The sequence below is a fragment of the Chiloscyllium plagiosum genome, unplaced genomic scaffold, assembly GCF_037043375.1.
Source record: "Chiloscyllium plagiosum isolate Xiang-an unplaced genomic scaffold, Cpla_swu_hap1 HiC_scaffold_14, whole genome shotgun sequence".
NCBI classification, from domain to species: domain Eukaryota; kingdom Metazoa; phylum Chordata; class Chondrichthyes; order Orectolobiformes; family Hemiscylliidae; genus Chiloscyllium; species Chiloscyllium plagiosum.
The window spans coordinates 15,344,886-15,365,136 of NW_028270152.1; the positions used below are offsets into that span (position 1 = coordinate 15,344,886).

The 20,251-nt window shown below is 44.8% G+C and overlaps 1 protein-coding gene across 4 annotated transcripts in view; it reads right to left on the reverse strand.

Moving 5' to 3' along the window:
• The window catches only part of sema3b (sema domain, immunoglobulin domain (Ig), short basic domain, secreted, (semaphorin) 3B), a 378,357-nt gene that overhangs the window by 52,520 nt on the left and 305,586 nt on the right, over positions 1-20,251 (reverse strand). For all 4 annotated transcript variants that reach the window (XM_087994087.1, XM_087994085.1, XM_087994086.1 and 1 more), the window contains exon 5: positions 2,234-2,353. In XM_087994087.1, the coding sequence (XP_087850213.1) occupies positions 2,234-2,353 (120 nt within the window). The remainder of the gene's footprint in view (positions 1-2,233; positions 2,354-20,251) is intronic.

The window sequence follows — 20,251 nt, forward strand, 5'->3', positions numbered from 1 at the left end:
GGCCAATTCACCCGACCTGCACGTCTTTGGACTGTGGGAGGAAACCGGAGCACCTGGAGGAAACCCACGCAGACACGGGGAGCATGTGCAAACTCCACACAGTCACCTGAGGCTGGAATTGAACCCAGGTCCCTGGTGCTGGGAGACTGCAGTGCTAACCACTGAGCCACCATGCCATCCCAACTGAGTACTGAGGCAGTGCCACACAATCTCACACTTCCTCAGTACTGACCTGCATCTGCAGAGTTGTTCTCTGAGGCGTGTTAGCCAACATTAATCCCTCAACAAGGATTTTTAATTGCAGGCTATCTTGTTTTTATTACTATGCTGGTTATGGGAGCTATCGGGGTGCAAATTTAATGAATACTTTTCTGACCTTACAACAGTGACTCCACTTTGAGACGACTTCATTGTCTATAAAATGCTTTTGGACATGCAACAGTGGGAGCGATTGTATAAATGCAAGTTATTGCTTTTTTAAGCAGAGCGTTAAACCAATCTTACAACTTAATTAACTACTCAGGCAGCATATTTCTGTGGTCAGACCAAAAATATTAATGGCAGTTACAGGCACGTTTGTTTGCTCAACATTATTCTGCCAATAATAATGGTGAGTTGCGCAACTGACATTTGATGCACATAAAACAGGAGAGAGGAAGCTCAGATTCTGGCATCTGTCATCGGGCTGGTGAAAGGCAGAGGACACGTTTCTTTGCCTTGTGTCATCAACTTGATGACGGTTTGAGTGAACATCCCAGATACAAGCTGAAGTAAACAAATTGGAAAATGGGTACAGGTCATTCGGGTCAGTGTGAGTGGGAACAACAATCGGGCTGTCAAATAGAGCAGGATTAGAGGCAGTGGCAGCGAATTGGGGTTAGGGCTTCTCAGCGAAGGCAGGGTCAGTGGCTGTAGGGTTAGGGCCCTTGAGAGTGGAACTCAAGGTATCAGGAATGGGGTCAGTGTCAGCAGGAGTGGGATTAGGGTCAGTAGGGGTGGGATTAGTGTCAGTGGCAGTGGGATTAGTGTCAGAAGAAGTGGGATTAGTGTCAGAAGAAGTGGGATTAGTGTCAGAGGAAGTGAGATTAGTGACAGAGGGAGTGGGATAAGGGTCAACAGGATTAGGATTAAAGTCAGTAGGAGTGCCATTAATGTCGGTGGGATTGGGGTTAATGTCAATGGGAATGAGATTAGTGTCAGTGAGATTAGGATTAAAGTCAGTTGGAGTGAAATTCATGTCAGTATGATTGGGATTAAAATCAGGGGGAATGAGATTATTGTTGGTGGGATTGGGATTAGTGTCAATGGGATTGAGTTTAGTGTCAGTGAGAGTGGAATTAGTGTCGGTGGGAGTGGGATTAGTGTCAGTGGGAGTGGAATTAGTGTCAATGGGAGTGGGATTAGTGTCAGTGAGAGTGGGAATTGGTTAGTGAATTCAAACCTAATATTGTTTTGTAACTGCACAACCTTTGAGACCACTTTGATTTATTGAGACTCACTGCGGGAATTCACTGGGCTCACTTTACAACTGAATCTACGCAGCAGCCAAGAGGAGGAGCCAGCACTGCGATACCCTAAAGCCAAAATCTCCAAGATCAACAGTAAAGGAGCTGCCAACTGCAGCACATACACAATACAAACACATCTGCATGTAGGAATGTCATGTGTGTGTGCGTGTGTGTGTGTTTGTGTCTGTGTGTGTGTACTCTCATCCAGATAAACATTGATATAACACATACCCACACACACTGCACATCATGCACATACTTATACACACATGTCTATACATACCACATGCTCACAGGTGGTTACTGCCAGAACAGATATGGCCACATGTGTGGGGTTACACTGGGTACATTTTGTACATCTTTTAAGCCATCACTTTACACAGATTGCCTTGGTAACTGATGCCAAGTAGTAAAAGATACAACACTCTGGTGACACAGTCGTCCTGATTATGGATGGCCTCAAGTCACAGACTAAAGCCAAAACACTTTCTCCGTCTCTTCTTTCTTTCTCCATCGTAGCTTTTCTACATCCCAATGAAGTCTGGACCCAAGGGAGTTTTTCACATCACAGGAGGTCAGACAGATGTTGGAAACACCATTTTTTTTTGTCTCTCTCACACACACACACACCCCCACTCACACTCACACACACCCCCACTCACACTCACACACACCCCCACTCCCACTCACACTAACTAAAGCAAATAGCAGTGGACACCACTCACATCCCATTTGCTCCCCACTTCCAAGTAGGCACAGACAGGGTGGAAAGCCCCAGTTCCACAGGTATACAGATGGGTTCTGTTGAAGGGATGCAGCACCTTAATAAAGTTGGCACATTCCGCCTGTAACAGAAAGAGAAGACAGACATCAGGTGAATGGATGAGGTACCATGCATTTTAATCCCGTTGCAGAGAACCGTTAGAACATAGAACATTATAGCGCAGTACAGGCCCTTCGGCCCTCGATGTGGCGGTGACCTGTCATACCAATCTGAAGCCCATCTAACCTACACCATTCCATGTACGTCCATATGCTTGTCCAATGACGACTTAAATGTACTTAAAGTTGGAAAGTAAGAACTTCAGAACGGTCATGAGCACATCTACTCGCTCCTTGAACTTTCTCTAGAATCCAATAAGATCACAGCTGCCTTACTCCACTCCATCCCACGGTGGCCAAAAACCTACCAATCATAGTCAAAGGTAATACAACGCAGATTGAGACCAATCAGCCTGTCAAACCTGTGCTAGCTTTTTGAAGGCAGTATCCACTTCTTCCCACTGCCCTCCTCATTGCTCTACTACTCCTCGCGCCCCCCACCTCCCCCCCACTTCAAGTCTGGCTTCCAAAAGCGTCGGTCTGTCTGCTTACACCATCCTTTTGAGCAGCACATTGCCGATCACAGAAGCTGTCTGAGAAACCAAAACTCATCTCCTCTCCCCTTCTGCTTCTTTTGTCAATTATCTCCCATCTATATCCTCTAGTTTCCAAGCCTGCAGTCAGTGGGAATAGACTTACAAAAATAAACAGTAACAGAAATCCATTTGGTTTCTGGAAATTTAATCAAGATAAGATTGTCCCGCATTTCGGTTGTATCACACAAGTCTAACAGATAAACACGAGTTTAGTTAAAAGCAGTCCATGACTGAGAGAATCTCATGCAGAACGGGGATTTGATCTGCACTGAATTTGCTTCTCCATGGTATAATGTTGATGTCATTGAAATCTAAAACTCATTTTTGTCCCATTCTTTGGTATGTTACATAAGTGGGGTTAAAAAGTGTGGTGCTGGAAAAGCACAGCCGGTCAGGCAGCGTCCGAGGAGCAGGAGAATCGATGTTTCGAGCATAAGCTCTTCATCAGGAATGACGGGGTAGCCTAAGCTGGCTGAGAAATAAATGGGAGAGGGGTGGGGCTGGCTGCAAGGTAGCTGGGAATGTAATAGGTAGGTGAAGGTGGGGATGAAAATGAAAGGTTGGAGGGGAAGGTGAAATGTATAGGTGGGAAGGAATAGGACAGTTCAAGGGTGCAGTGTTGAGTTGGAGGGTTGGATCTGGGATAGGGTGGGGGGGGTGAAAATGAGGAAACATGTTACATAAGCCTCAATATCATTGAATCCTTACAGAATCCCTACAATGTGGAAACAGGCCCTTCAGCCCAACAGCTCCACACTGACCCTCTGAAGAATAACCCACCCAGACCCATTTCCCAGCCCTTTTACTCTACATTTCCACTGACTAATGCACTAAACCTACACAGCTCTAAACACTAGGGGCAATTTAGCATGGCCAATTCACCCTAACCTGCATATCTTTGGAGACAGGATGGCAGAATTTTCTGTTCATGTACTTACAATGATGACTTACTCCCTCCTTTGATGGAGATAGGGTTACTGGCATCTACAGGGTGTGAGTAAAGAGTGAAATGGAAGACAGTTAGTGATCAAAGTGCTTGACAGCGGGTCGCCTGATTGACAGCTTGTTCGGCAGAGTAGACATATATCTCCTAACACCACTGGTGCACTACATTAGCCAAGTCACCCTCAGCAGCACCCTGCAACATCTGCAACTTCCACTGTGTAAAGGACAAGATGCATGGCAAACACCGCTTCCTTCAAATTTTCAAAGAAAGGTCAAACGTTGGGGATGTTTGCAGAAGACTACACAATGTTCGGAAGCATTCGCGAATCCTCAGACTCTGAAGCAGCCCATGTCCAAATGGAGCAAAAGCTGGACAGATGTTAGCTGGCAAATGTCACGTGGCTCACAGGTGGAAGGCAACAACCATCTCTAACCAGAGAGACTTTAACCATCACCCTTTGATACTCAATACAACATTATCATTGAACCCCAATCATCAACATCTCGGTGATTACCAATGACCAAAATCTGAAATGGATTGGCCACCTAAGTATTGTGGCTACAAAAGCAGATCAGAACTAGGAATCCTGCGGCGATTAACTTAGTCCTCCTGCCTCCCCAACATCTACAAGGCACAGGTCAGCAGTGTGATGGAATATTCTCCACTTGCTTGGATGGGGGCAGCTCCAACAACAATCAAAAAGTTTGTCACCAACAAGGACAAAGTAGCCCACCTGATTGGCACCACATCCAAAAATATTCACTCCTTCCATCACCGACACTCAGTAGCAGCTTCAGATACCCTGATTTTGTATTTAGATTTGGTTAGATTCTCTACAGTGTGGAAACAGGCCATTTAGCCCAACAAGTCCACACTGACCCACTGAAGAGAAACCCACCCAGACCCATTTCCTTCTGATTAATGTACCTGACCCTATGAGCAATTTAACTTGGCCAATTCACCTAACCTGGACATTTTTGGACTGTAGGAGGAAACCAGAGCACCCAAAGGAAACCCACGCAGACATGGGGAGAATGTGCAAAGTCCACACAGGCGGTCACCTGAGGCTGGAATCGAACCCAGCTCCCTGGTGCTGTGAGACACCGTGCTGCCCCTTTTTAAGTAATAGACCTTGGTCTATAAGGACTAGAAGCAGGCCATTTTGCCCAATGAATTTACTCACCATTCAATGAGATTATGAATGATCTGATGAATCTCCCAAGTTCATCACCTTGAGGAATGACCAATGAATTAACAATGAACAAGGTCAGCCAGACCTAGACAATTCTGTATGAAAGGGTTAATAATTACAACTAGTGTTTTTTCCGTTTCTCTCATAGGAAAGAAAACGATTGGAATTTTGGAACCTGATCCCCAAAATACAGATAAATACAGGAATGCCATGCAATAAATATGGAATTTGACTTTAGTCAGCCCGAAGACCCGTTGATAATTGTCATGACACGGTTTGAAAGTGCTACAGAAAGCAGTGAGTTAACTTGGCTATAAATGCAAGTTCACTCTCAGGATTAAAATTCCATGAAAACTGACCACATTGCCAATATGCCGGAATCATATCCTTGGGAATTTTGCACTCATTTGGGTCAAAGATGTTAGCACCAGGGATTAGGAGTGAAATAAAGAGGGAATTGACAGTTCTTTTCTCAGCTCAGGACATTCAAGTTTAAATACTTATATTTATCACAAAAGGGTCCGAATTCTTTACTGCAGGTCAATCCGATGCCCTGATGTTTTCTGCCAGGGTACTAGTGGTGGGTATATGTGTGGCAGATTGGGTGTGAAACCCCTCTTCTGGTACCTTCTCCCACCCATCTTGGAACCTTAATATTAAATCCCTAAACTCTGCTTCCCCTCCAGACTTGTCAAGTGTTGTCACCTACTTCTATTCAGGTTTCAGCCTTCCAGTGTTTTGCATCTTCCTGCCATCTCATTGGTGAGGGCGGATTGACAGCTTTCATTCAATTTTATGCTTTGATACTGATCGGGTTTAATCATGCTTTTTGAAAACGTGTTTAGGATTGATAGTTCGGATCTGCTGAAAGGGAGCAGTGAAGGTGAGGTGGGAGGAGAGCAGGTTCATGTGGAGCATGCGCCAATTTGTTTAGCTCTTCCTTCTCGAGTTGTGGGCCAGAGTTTATTCCCCATCTCCAGCTGTCCTTGAGAAGGTGGTGGTGCACTGCCTTCTTGAACTGCTGTGGTCCATCAAGGGTGGGTACACCCAGTGCTCATAAAGAAGGAGTTCCAGGATTTTGACCCAGTGACAGTGAAGGAACAGTGATATATTTTCAAGTCAGGGTGGTGAGTGGCTTGGAGGGGACTTTGCAGCCGGTGGTCTTTCCATGCATCTGCTTGTCTTTATAGATGGTAGGAATCACAGGATTGGAAGATGCTGTCAAAGGAGCCTTGGGGAGTTGCCACAGTGCATCTGGTAGACAGTAAACACTATTGTCACTGGGCGAATGGGAGGACTGCAGATGCTGGAGATTAGAGTCAAGAGTGAGGTGCTGGAAAAGCACAGCAGGTCAGGCAGCATCCTTGGATGTGCTTTTCCATCGCCATACTCTCAACATTACTGCCACTGGGTATTGGCGGTGGAGGAAGTGAATGTGGAAAATAATAGTTACGGTGACAATCATGCAGACTACCTCAGCCTTGATGGTGTTGAGCTTCTTGAGTGTTGTTAGACCTGCATCTATCCAGGCAAACGGGGAGCACTGCATCATTCTTTAGATTTTTGCCTGGAGCTGAATACTTTGCTGTATATTCTCTTAGCTTTAATTGAATCTTCCAGCATTGGTTTGAATGCTGGCTTTGTACCCAGTTAACCCCTAAAACAATACAGACATCAGTGGACAGCTGATCCTATCTGAATCATAACTGGTAGGTTAGGTTATAGCTGCTTCCCACTGGAGTAACTTGAGGTCATCTCTCTCCAGTAGTGCTAGATTAATACTTAAAATACTCACCTAATGGTCAACCCAGAGAAACAGAGCCCAGTTCAGTCTCAGAGAATCAATGCAAGACCAAAGGGAGACTGATGATATACAACAGTGCAAATCCTTCTGGATAGATGTATCGCTGGTGTGATCCATCAAAAAAGCAGCCCACATTAGAAGTGCATGATTGAAAACTATTTCCTCTTGAATGAAAACCTTTGATACTTTGCATTTAGATCGTGAGGGTGTTTTAGTGAAAAACAGGATGGTTGGCATATTTGTGGAAATGGTACAAAGGCCATTGCTCTTGGAGGTCTTTGCAGAAGCAAGAGCTCCTTCAGGCAGGTCCACGCTACATGAACTAACGCTCGGCTGCACCTCATTCTGGCTTGGAATGTGAGTGTGCCCCTATCTCTCTTCTTCACATGCCCGCAACTGTGTGTGTTTTTAATCAGAAATTGAAAGTGATAAACATGCCAATCAGAGGGAATGTGTACAGGTATAGAATCCCTACAGTGTAGAAACAGGCCCTTCGTCCCAACAAGTCCACACCGACCCTCCGAAGAGTACCCCACTCAAACCCAATCCTCATTACTCTACAATTACTCCTGACTAATGCACCTAACCCACACATCCCTGAACACGATGGGCAATTTAGCCAATTCACCTAACCTGCACATCTTTGGATTGTGGGAGGAAACCGGAGCAACCGGAGGAAACCCACGCAGACACGGGGACAATGTGCACACTCCACATGCAACATGCAACCTGGTTCCCTGCCACTGTGAGGCAGCGGTGCCAACCACTCAGCCACAGTGCCATCCCCGGTGTTTACGGAGAAGCTTGGCAAACACATGACAGGGGATGGAATAGCAATGGGGCAGGGTGAAGATTTTTAATTTACTCTTTTATGTGACCTGGGTGTCGCAAGTAAGGCCAACATTTGTCAGCCACCTCTAACTGCCCTTGAATTGAGTGGCTTGCTTGATCTTGTCAGGGAGCTGTTAGAATCAACCACATTGCAGTAGGTCTGGGTGTAAGTTGCCAAAGTGGTGAGGATGTGGGCTACAAATGACATACAGAGGTAGAGCTGAGGTTAAGTGCTGTTTCAGTCAGGAATGTGGCTTTCAAAAGAGAGTGATCATTACCTCACAAACAAAATCAGAAATTGCAGGAAAAATTGAGAGGTTGAACAGGCTAGGACTGTTTTCCTCGGAGCGTTGGAGGCTGAGGGATGACCTTATAAAGGTTTATAAAATCGTGAGGAGCATGGTTGGGATAAACAGACAAAGTCTTTTTCCTGGGAGTCCAGAACTAGAGGGCATAGGTTTAGGGTAAGAGGGGACAGATATTAAAGAGACCTAAGGGGCAACTTTTTCACACAGAGGGTGGTACGGATATGGAATGCCAGAGGAAGTGGTGGAGGTTAGTACAATTACAACATTTAAAAGGCATATGGATGGGTATATGAATAGGAAGGGTTTGGAGGGATATGGGCCAGGTGCTGGCAGGTGGGACTAGATTGGGTTGGGATATCTGGTCGGCATGGACGGGTTGGACCGAAGGGTCTGTTTCCGTGCTGTACATCTCTATGACTCTAGGTCTGGTGGGGAAAGGTGTGGAGAGAAAGCAGAGTTAACATGCAGAACTGAAGAAGGGCCACTGGACCCAAAATGTTATCCCAGCATCAGCACAGATGCTGCCACCTGCCAAGTTTTTCCAGCAATTTTTGATTTTGTTTCTGATTTCCAGTATCCGCAGTTCTTTGGGGATTTTTTTGTTGTTCAGTCATTAGTTCGTGCCTCTGACCTGTAAGCACACATGGCTATCAAAGAGCATATTGCGATTTGGGTGTGGGGGGCACAGAAATGGGCACAAGGAGCTCGTTGGCTTCCAAGGAGCAAGCCTTGTATCAGCGATGCAATGTCTTCTGACGTCTAGCAATGGTTTTGTCTCCCAAGGGAGAGACAGAACACTGCTAAACACCTCGGTCTGCAGCTGTTGGACAATATTAAACTGAGGCCACATCTGTGTTAACAGTGTGTTAGCTTTATTGCTGAGGTACACAAGTGAAGAGTTATTTAATTAAGGATCTGGAGCATTTATAAAGAGAAACTGCTAGACTGCAAAATGGTGGGAATTGGAGATAGGAAACAGACATATGCAATCATAGAATCCCACAATGTGGAAGCAGGCCATTCAGCCCAGTGAGTCCACACCAATCCTCCAAAGAGCATCCTCCCCCTACCCAATCCATGTAACCCTACATTTTCCATGGCCAATCTTTGGACTCATCTTTGGACTGTGGGAGGAAACCAGAGCACCCAGAGGAAACCAACACAGACCCAGGGAGAATGTGCAAACTCCACACAGTCACCTGAGGGTGGAATAGAACCAATCCCTGGCACTGAGAGGTAGCAGTGTTAGCCACCATTTCACTGTAATGCTGTATTCTGTAAATTAACCCATTATCGGGAAAGGTAATGTGGGATTAATTTACTAGTCTATCCTCTCAGATTGGGTGGGGAAGTGGTCAATTAGCGGTTTGCAATACAGAGTGATACTAATAGTGTTGGCTTAAGGCCTGCACCATCTGAGGTTAGTATGAAAGGCTCTCCTACAATCGCTCACTCTCACCTGAGAGATGGTGAACCCTCAGGTAAAACCACCAACAGTTATCTCTCTCTAATGACATAGCAGCCTTATGGTCTGGTAAGACAATGGTAATATTACCTCTTACCTCTCAGGTATGTGTATAAGATCCCAGGGCACTGTTTCAAGGATGACAATGGGTGTACACCACGTGTTCTAGCTAATATCAACTCCACACGCTGATTTGGTCATCATCACATCTCTGTTGGTGGGGAATTGCAGTTTACAATCAGACAGTTGTGTTTCCTGTGATACAGCAGTGACACGACCCACCAGGAGAGAAGGATGAGCCATCAGCTCCCTACAGGAGCTCAATCTGGAATTCGCTCTTTAAAGATCTCCACCACTCCAGCAATGCCACCCCACCCCTCCATAGTGTTTCCTCTAACACCATGGATGGAAAGGTACGCTCTCCACTTGCCACAGTGAGCGCTCAAGAAACTCAACGGCAGTTTGCCCAATTGATGCTAGTGAAGCGGTTACCAATATCCAATCCCCTCCCCTCCCCTCCCCACACTGCCCAACCCCAGTGATCCCCCACCCCACTACCACTATCACCATTGGTGTATAATGGCTCCAATGTATATTATCCTAGGTTCGACAATCACCAGCAATCTCTCCTGGTCCACCCACGCTGATGAGACGGTCAAGAAAACACAACAATGCCTCTACTTCCATGGGAGGCTAAGGAAATTCAGCTTGTCCAAAGAGACTCTTACCAACTTTTATAGATGCACCATAGAAAGCATCCTATCTGGATGCATCCACTATCTGGTTTGGTGTGGCAAATACTGCCATTGAGTTTCTTGAGCGCTCACTGTGGCAAGTGGAGAGCGTACCTTTCCATCCATGGTGTATGGCAAATACTCTGCCCAGGACTGTAAGAAATTAGAACACAGTCCAGTCCATCACACAAACCAGCCTTCCATCCATTGACTCCATCTACACTTCCCACTGCCTCAAAAAGGCAACTAACATCATCAATTACCCCTCCCACCCCAATTATAATCTCTTTTGTTCGGCAGAAGATACAAAAGCTTAAACACGCACCAACAGGTTCAAGAACAGCTTCTTCCCCGCTGTTATTAGGCTGATGAATAGACCTCCCAAATCTTAAGTTGAATGTTGTCCTCACTGCTTGTGTACCTTCCCTGCAGCTGTAGCATTGTATTCCTCACTCTGTTCTATTACCCTAATGCACTTTGTACAGTAAGATCTGCGCACAGAACAAAAACTTTTCATTGTATCGAGATACTTAGATTAGATTAGATTAGATTAGATTAGATTACTTACAGTGTGGAAACAGGCCCTTCGGCCCAACAAGTCCACACCGACCCGCCGAAGCATAACCCACCATACCCATTCTCCTACATTTACCCCTTCACATAACACTATGGGCAATTTAGCATGGCCAATTCACCTAACCTGCACATCTTTGGATTGTGGGAGGAAACCGGAGCACCCGGAGGAAACCCACGCAGACACGGGGAGAACGTGCAAACTCCACACAGTCAGTCGCCTGAGGCGGGAATTGAACCCGGGTCTCTGGCACTGTGAGGCAGCAGTGCTAACTGCTGTGCCACCGTGCCGCCCACTTGTGACATTAATAAACCAAATCAAATATCCACACCAGCCACAGGCCCTTTAGTGATACCTTTAAAAACCAAGAGTTCAACCACAAGAGGACAAAGGTAGCACGGTGAGGGAGCACCAACAACTCCAGGCTCTCCTCGGAGTCCAACACCATCCTCACTTGAGTAACCAGGTTTTGGTCGCAGGTCCCAACATCACCTTTGATGCTGAGCCACATTAGATTTGATCATCGCTCCCGGAAAATGCATTAGGATACCGTACACATTTTAAAAGGCGCTACATGAATGCAAGTGTCTGTTGCTGGGGGAACAGCGGGCAGCACCCTCTATTGCATGATGTAACATTGCTCCCACACCGAATATATCTTGATGAACAGATTAACCAGTTGTTCCTTGCACTGCCCCAACCTGAGGTGACCATGACTTTTACTGCAACACTTCCCTGTTCCCGTGAACAATGCACAGCATCTATTTCCTATTTTGATAGGAACACAGTTATTTGAGAAATCCCAGTTGACGGGTTTTAGGAATTTCTACCCAGTCATTCACAAAGCAATGATGCTCCAGGCGCCGGTGGAACATTTATAAACTGTCAACAGTGCTCGTGGGTTCTCAGCTCACCCGCTGATGAGCTGCATTCCTGCGTAAGGATACAATTCCATTTACAGCAAATTCCTTCATAATGATAATTATCCCAGCCAATGACACAGCCTCAAGCACCCTTTATTATTCCACTTCTCAATCACACAAACATTAATCTAAAATTGATGGCTCAACACTTCAGCTAAAATAGCAGAGAAGAGTTTTTTTTTCATATATTCACTCATAGGCTAAGACAACATTTATTGGCCACCCTTAATGTCCCAGGTGAAAGTTCAGTGTCACCCTGTGGGTCTGGAGTCACATGCAGGCCAGACCAGGTTAGGATGTCACACTTCCTTCTCCAAAGTGAGCAAGGTGGGATTTTCCTGGCAATTAACAATGGGTCACAGTCGTCATTAAACTCATAATTCACGTTTTCTTTTTAAAAACATTGAACTTAATTTCCACCATCTGGGATTTGAACTTAGGTCCCCAGTAGCACTACCTGGAACACCAGTCTATGATTAATACCACTCGGTTATCATCTCGCCCCTGCTCATACGTTGTATTAGCAGCAGATTTGATGGGCCAAATGACCACTTCTGCTCCTCTTTCTTATGGGCATTGTATCTCCCATCGCATGGAATCCCTACAGTGTGGAAGCAGGCCATTCAGCCCATCGAGGCCACACCGACCCCGTGAAAGACAGCCCACTCAGTAACCCCCACCACCATAAATCAGGCTAGGCTGATCCACCTAGCCTGCACATCCCTGAACACTAAGAACAATTTAGCAGGGCCAATCCACCTAATCAGTATGCCTTTGGATTGTGGGAGGAAACCGGACCACCCGGAGGAAACCCACGCAGACACGGGGAGAACGTGCAAACTCCACACAGACAGTCACCCGAGGGAGGAATCAAACCTGGGTCCCTGGTGCTGAGTCACTGGGCTAACCAGCATCACTAACAGCATGCCCATCTTTGAATATATTTTGAGTCTAATTCTATGGCAGTCAGTGGGGGAATTGGAGGATGCTAAAAGGAAGATGTGTTTGAATGCTGATGTTAAAAGGACGTTTGCCCCCTTACTCTAGGGTTGAGAGAGAAAGATTAGCAATAGGAACCACTGGGCCTGAGATGAATTATTAGTGATAGTGGGTACTGTACATGGAGATTGAATTACTCCAACAGCTTGCAACATGCAAACATGTTCCCCATCATAAAATTGCCTGCCATAAAATCTGATCCATCTGAAGTCCACAGGGTGGAGCAGCAGATACTTGAGAAGGAGTAGTGGAGCTTAGAATCCAGCTCATCAACAGGTGAGCTGAGAACCCACGAGTACTGTTGGCAGTTTATAAATGTTCCACGCTGTCCCCGGAGCATCATTGCTTTGTGAATGACTGGGCAGGAATTCCTAAAACTCAGCAATTGGAATTTCACAAAGAACTGTGTTCCTATCAAAATAGGAAAACGACGCTGTGCATTGTGCATGGGAACAGGGAAGTGTTGCGGTAAACATCATGGTCATCTCAGGTTGGGGCAGTGCAGGGAACAACAGGTTAATCAGTTCACCGCAGTATTGGCTGTGGGAGAAATGATACTGACTGCAATAGAGGGGGCTGCCTGCTCTTCCCCAAGCAACAGACATTTGCATTCATGTAGCACCTTTTTAAATTTGTACATATTTCCCGTCAACAACGATGGAACCAAATTTAACGCTGAACCACACTAGATGTTGGGGCAGATTCTCAAAGGCTTGTGCAAAAGGATGCATGACCCAGTGAGGTGGGAAGATAAAGAACTGGGGCTTGGGTCAGAACGTCATACAGCGTGGAAACAGACCCTTCGGCCCAACTCCTCCATGTTGACCAGCTTTCCTAGAATTTCCTGGAATTCTTGGGTGGAGTTCTAAGACTTCTTAGGAGCTTTAGAAATGATACTGAAAGACAACAAACTCACAGAAGGCACCCAGCAAACTATCAGACAGACAGTCGCACCAACATTAAACAGGAAAAAGGAAGGAGACACATTCAATACACAAGAAGGACTCAAAAAGATAAAAACATTGCTATCCTACCTGCAGACAAAGGACACATGACAGTCATCTTAAAATCAAAGAGACTACATTGAGGACGTGAACACACTGCTTGCAGATACCAACACTTACCAACACGCGACGATAGACCCATCCCCACTAGATAACAGAATCACAGCCCTACTCTAAAAACTTCAGAAATCTGGAGAAATAAATAAAACAGACTTCTAAACAATGAAACCAGATGGATCCAACACACCACGCTTCTACAGATTACCCAAAATTCACAAACTAGGAGCCCCCCTCAGCACCGTAGTCTCGCCACCTGGAACACCAACTTACAGACTAGTCAAGGAGCTACACCAAAGACTAAAACACTTAGTAGAAGACTCACATCACTCCATCCACTCCACCCAAGAATTCATGAAGACACCAAGACAGAAGAGGATGAAATAATGGACTCCTTTGACATAACAGCCCTGTTCACACCCATCAACATCAACCTGGCCAAGGTAACACTGACTACATTATTCGAAGAACCAAAGACACATACACCAAACACCACCAACTTCATGAGCAAGGACAATGTCGTCAAGCTAGTGGACCTATGTCCTTACCACCTACTTCACCTTCAATAATAAAACCTACAGACAAATCAAAGGAACAGCCTTGGGATCTCCGATATCAGGGTTCTTAGCAGAGGCAGTAATGCAGAGACTTGAGCAAACAGCTCTGCCAACCATCCACCTCAAACTCTGAGTCCGCTTCATGGATGATACCTTTGTCATCACTAAATGAAACAAATTAGAGGAAACCTTCAAGACCATCTATAATACCCTTACTGGCATAAAATTCACTAAAGAGGGGGAAAACAACAATAAATTCCCATTCCTAGATGTCGCAGTAGACTGAACAGCCAATGGAGAACTTCAAACCAGCGTCTACAGGAAAACAACACATACGGACCAAATACTGAGCTACCGAAGCAATCACCCCAACATCCACAAATGAAGCTGCATTAGAGCATTGTTTCAACGAGCCACCACACACGGCAGCGCAGAGGAACTACACAGAGCAGACGAAAATCACCTATACCGTGTATTCAAAAAGAATGGGTACCCAACGAATATAGTCTGCCGATTTCTCAGCAACAAACTCAAACAAGCAGACAAAACATGTCCAGAAACCCTAGCTACTCTCCCCTACATCAAAGACATCTCGGAAATGACTGCCAGACTACTCAGACCTCTTGGTATCATGGTAGCCCACAAACCCACTATCACACTAAAACAGCAGCTAATGAACTTGAAAGACCCTATACAGACAACAAGCAAAACTAATGTCATTTACAAAATACCTCACAAGAACTGTAACAAACACTACATTGGACAAACAAGCAAGCAACTAGCCACTAGTAAACATGAATATCAATTAGCCACAAAAAGACATGACCCACTCTCACTAGTATGTTTACACACAGATAAGGAAGGACACTACTTTGACTGGGACAACACATCCATGCTAGGACAAGCTAAGTAGAGACACGAACGAGAATTCCCAGAAGTATGGCATTCCAACCGAAACTCTATCAACACACACATTGACTCGGATCCCATTTACCACCGCCTGAGAAAAAGAACCGGAAATGACATCACCACAGGACATGACATCACTGTGGGAAATGATGTCACCAACACAAGGAAATCTAAACACATAAATAAAAAGCGGGCCTTACCATCAGTGTTTTATCCAGAAGCTCACTAATGATGTTACCTGGTACGGTGACAAAACGTCTAAAACTGAACCTTTCGGCTCAGCCATCAAACCTACATCCAGAACCTCAACCTGAGTTACAAATCTTCTCAAAACTTGCTAACCTTAAGTTATCTCGAGAATGTGACTTAAAAGAAGTTCTGGTATTTACATATTAATGAACTGATACCTGCAACCCATTCTAAAAGATGAAAGACTTAACAACAATCCAGGTTTGTTCAATATATCATTTCAGTCACATGACACTGTAATCTTTTGCTATAGATTCTTATGGTCCTGCTCTACAGCTACCTGATAAAGGAGCAGCGCTTGCTTTCTGCCCTGCTTTATTCCTTTCCATTTGTATGAAAATATATTTGAGAACTTCGAGTGTTGACAGCATAACTATCGTCGAGACAACTTCCAAGTGGGATCCATGCTCCTGTCTGCAGTAAAACACTCTGTTCAATTGTTCTCATAAGCCAACTTTATAGAGATGTAATGGGATGGAATTAAGAGCTGAGCATAGAGTGACCATTACACAGTGTGTACTGTAAGACAACATCAATAAATTAAACAGAGCCCCGTTCAGTACAGCAGTGCCTAATGCTCACAAACAAGGTTTTATGTAACTCATCAGATTTCACTTGGCTCTGTGGACTGTTCTCAACTTCATACACTCTCAGTCCTGGTCAGGGACAGCTGTGATCAGCAGGTTTTTGTTTATCATGGTTGGATTGCCAGGTAGAGAGCAAAGAAAATGTTAAACCTTGCTGGTGCTGGGGTACTTTCAAACACACTCATCTCTCAGGAACATGAAGTGAAGCCCAATCCTTAGGATGGACCAGTGGCTCACGGTAACTGTGGCTCAGTGGGTGACACTCTGGCCTTTATAGCAGAGTGTGTGGGTTTGTGTCCCACTCCAGAATGGAGTTTAATACTTGGCACAGACATAAGGGGAGTGTTGGGGGTGCCACCTTTGAGGTGAAATATTAAAGTGAAGTCCTGCCTGCCTACTCAGGCGATCATAAAAGATGATAATTGTCTAAAGAGCCACAGGGGAATTATCTCAAGTGTATGTGTCAACCACCATCACTAACGCAGGTTAGCTGGTCATTATTTAATTGCTAAATGTGAGGGTGTTCACATGCAAATTGACTACTGCAGTTCCCCCCCCCCTTACAACAGAAAAAACGTTTCAAAGGACACTTTGTTGACTGTGGAGTACTTTGGGACATTCTGAAATAATGAACTGTGTTACATAAATGACATATTTCACTGAACTCACTATACTTTTAACCGATAATGCTCCAATGATAAGACATCGCCAGTTCATACTCAGAAAATACACAAATACAAATCTAAAGCAAGGAACAGGGCGTAGGGTAATTTACAAGTCTGCGCAGTCATCAAAGAACCTCAAAAGCCAGAAACACATGTTAGAGTTTCAGAAAGAATCCTACAGTGCGGAAGGAGGCCATTCAGCCCATCGAGTCTGCATTGAGCTTCTGACCAAACCAGACCCAGCCCCCGACCATAATCCTACATTTTCCATGGATCATCCACCTAGTCTGAACATCCTGGAGACTATGTGCAATTTAACCAGCACAACTCTGGACTATGGGAGGAAGCCGGGGCACCCAGAGGAAACCCATACAAACACATGGAGAATGCGCAAACTCCAGTCACCAGAGGCTGAAATCGAACCTAACCCCGATGGCTGATGCACAATCTTATGATTAGTATGATCCATCAGAACCCAACTCATTCAAATCGCTTATGCTCAACCTCTGCTGCTAATCTAAACGATTTCCCCAGATCTTACAAATCAGGAATTGGTTCAGTTTCCACTGGAAGTCAGCACCTGCCAGCTTAGGTAACAGCCTGGCTCACTTTTCTAAATAAATGTACATTTGCTGCTTTAGTTAGGCTAAACTTGGTAAATGCTGTCTGCTGGCCTTTCCTGTTAAAGTCAGAGATAATACTGCACAGATAAAGGCCATTTGGCCCATCGGGTCCATGTTGAAACAATCCAGTCAGCCCTTGTACCACTGTACCATTAGCTAATCAAAACAGTTCACATTTCTCTGTCATTCCCAGAGAACTTACAACTCTTTTTCTCTTTGAATTCATATTAGATACAGTTCTGCAATATCTGGGACACTTGGGAACTGTGGGAAGCAACCAGTAAACCAGAAATGCTGGTTAACAAACAGTGGTTCGTGTAACAATAGGAATTGAATAGAAACCTATCACAGTGTACACTGATCCTGTCAAAACTTTTAAGAGTCTTGCCTCCTTTCACTGTAAGCAAAGAGAGAAAAATACTCCAACCAGATAGTGAAGGCGGGGTTTGGTATGTTTTCCTTTATTGGTCAGAGTATTGAGTACAGGAATTGGCAGTTCATGTTGCCACTCTTGGAATATTGCGTGCAATTCTGTTCTCCTTCCTATCGGAAGGATGTTGTGAAACTTGAAAGGGTTCAGAAAAGATTTACAAGGATGTTGCCAGGGTTGGAGGATTTGAGCTATAGGGAGAGGCTGAACAGGCAAGAGCTGTTTTCCCTGGAGCGTAAGAGGCTGAGGGGTGACCTTATAGAGGTTTACAAAATTATGAGGGGCATGGATAGGATAAATAGACAAAGTCTTTTCCCTGGGGTCGGGGAGTCCAGAACTAGAGGGCATAGGTTTAGGGTGAGAGGGGAAAGATATAAAAGAGACCTACAGGGCAACTTTTTCACGCAGAGGGTGGTACGTGTATGGAATGAGCTGCCAGAGGAAGTGGTGGAGGCTGGTACAATTGCAACATTTAAAAGGCAGTTAGATGTGTAGATGAATAGGAAGGGTTTGGAGGGATATGGGCCGAGTGCTGGCAAGTGGGACCAGATTGGGTTGGGATATCTGGTCGGCATGGACGGGTTGGACCGAAGGGTCTGTTTCCATGCTGTACATCCCTATGACTCTATGAGTTAACAATCCCTTCAGTCAGACAACATTGGTTATTTTACAGAATAACTGTGATGTTTGGGGATAGATGTTGGATATTGGAGATTCCAGCTGATGAAGCTGGTTGGGAGTTGGACAAAGCGAATTTCACTGTATAAATATATAAATAATTGTCTCCACTCCTCTATTTTCTGGCTGTGTCCACACCCTCCTGGTTCAGTGAGTCAGAGGCCATGCATTCAATCAGATATCAAAACTGACATTCGTGTGGCCTACTAAGGGAGCTCAACTCTCTGAGGGGTGCTGTCTTTTCAATGAGATCTTAAACTGAGACTGACTCAAAGGTCCCATAACTCTATATGAAGAGGAGTCTGAGAACTCTGCCTGCTTCCGGGGCCGATATTTAGCCACCAATGTTGATCTTGCTTTTGTGCACCTCCTGTGTAACCGTAACCTTGCACACCTCACTCTGTCTAAGCACCCTGTGATCTGTCGGTCCTTATTTGCTATGATCTGCCTGTACCGCTCGCAAAACAAAACTTTTCACTGTACTTAGACACACATGACAACAAAAAAACCAAATCAAATCGAATTAAATCAAACAAATCAAATCAGGAAAATGTAAATTATCTGATTATTATCCAATTGTTTTCTTTAATATTTTCACAGGACATGCCACCAATCCTTCTTATTGGGATTTGTCAAGCTACAGATGTCGAGGAGATATGAGGATGTCCAAACAATACATTGGCAAAGGATAGGCTTGGTCTTTATTAACAATAAAAGGTTATTGCAGATTGAGATTGCTTTTAGTTCATGATGTTGAGTCTAAGAGACATGATTATCATTTGTGAGACATCAGGCTCAATGCAAGTGTCATTACACATGACTTTCCACTCGCCTGGATGGGTGCAATTCTAACACTATAGACGCTGGCATTATCCATTAGCACCACATCCACAAGCATCCACTCCCTCCACCACCAATGGTCAGTAGCAGCAGTGTGTACTAAATACTAGATGCACTGCACAAACATCCTTAGACAGCACCTTCCAGATCCATGACCACTTCCACCTGGAAGGAAAAGGGCAGCAGATACATGGGAACGCCACCTCCTGCAAGTTCCCCTTCAAGTTACTCACCATCCTGACTTGGGAATATATCACGTTCCTTCATTCCCGATGGGTCAAATCCTGGAATTTGCTCCCCAGTGGCCTTGTGGGTCAACCTACAGCACACGGACTGTAGTGGTTCCGTTATATCCCAGTGGAGTTTATCTTGTGATGCCAGCTAACTATTTTAGGTTTGAACTGTTTTCCATACAACAATCATGACCCTCTATTCCCTTTTCATTCATTTGCTAATCTAGCTCCCTCTTAAATACATCTATAACCATTCAATTCAACTACTTCCTGGTGTGGTGGGCCCCATTTTCTCAAAGAAAGAACTAGCTATGTCGTTCGTCCTCTCCTAGTCTAATTGCCTGACTTGAGTATTTTTCAGATACTGGACTAAGAACCTTTGTGCCAGAAGATTGATGGGGAAGTTGAAGCTGAGTCACACGCCTGACTAAACATAAACAGGCAAGGGCTGACGGGGGCATCACAGTGATATCAAAATGGTTTCCGTGCAAAATTTGCAGATAATAGCAAATTGCATTGAGATAGCAAATGGAAGTGATTGAATTTGAATGGTAGAGATGTATTCAAAAGGGAGCTAGATAAGTAAATGAGGGTTTCCATGCAAAATTTGCGGATAATAGCAAATTGCATTGAAATAGCAAATGGAAGTGGTTGAATTTCAATGGTAGAGATGTATTTAAAAGGGAGCTAGATAAGTAAATGAGTGAAAAGGCAACA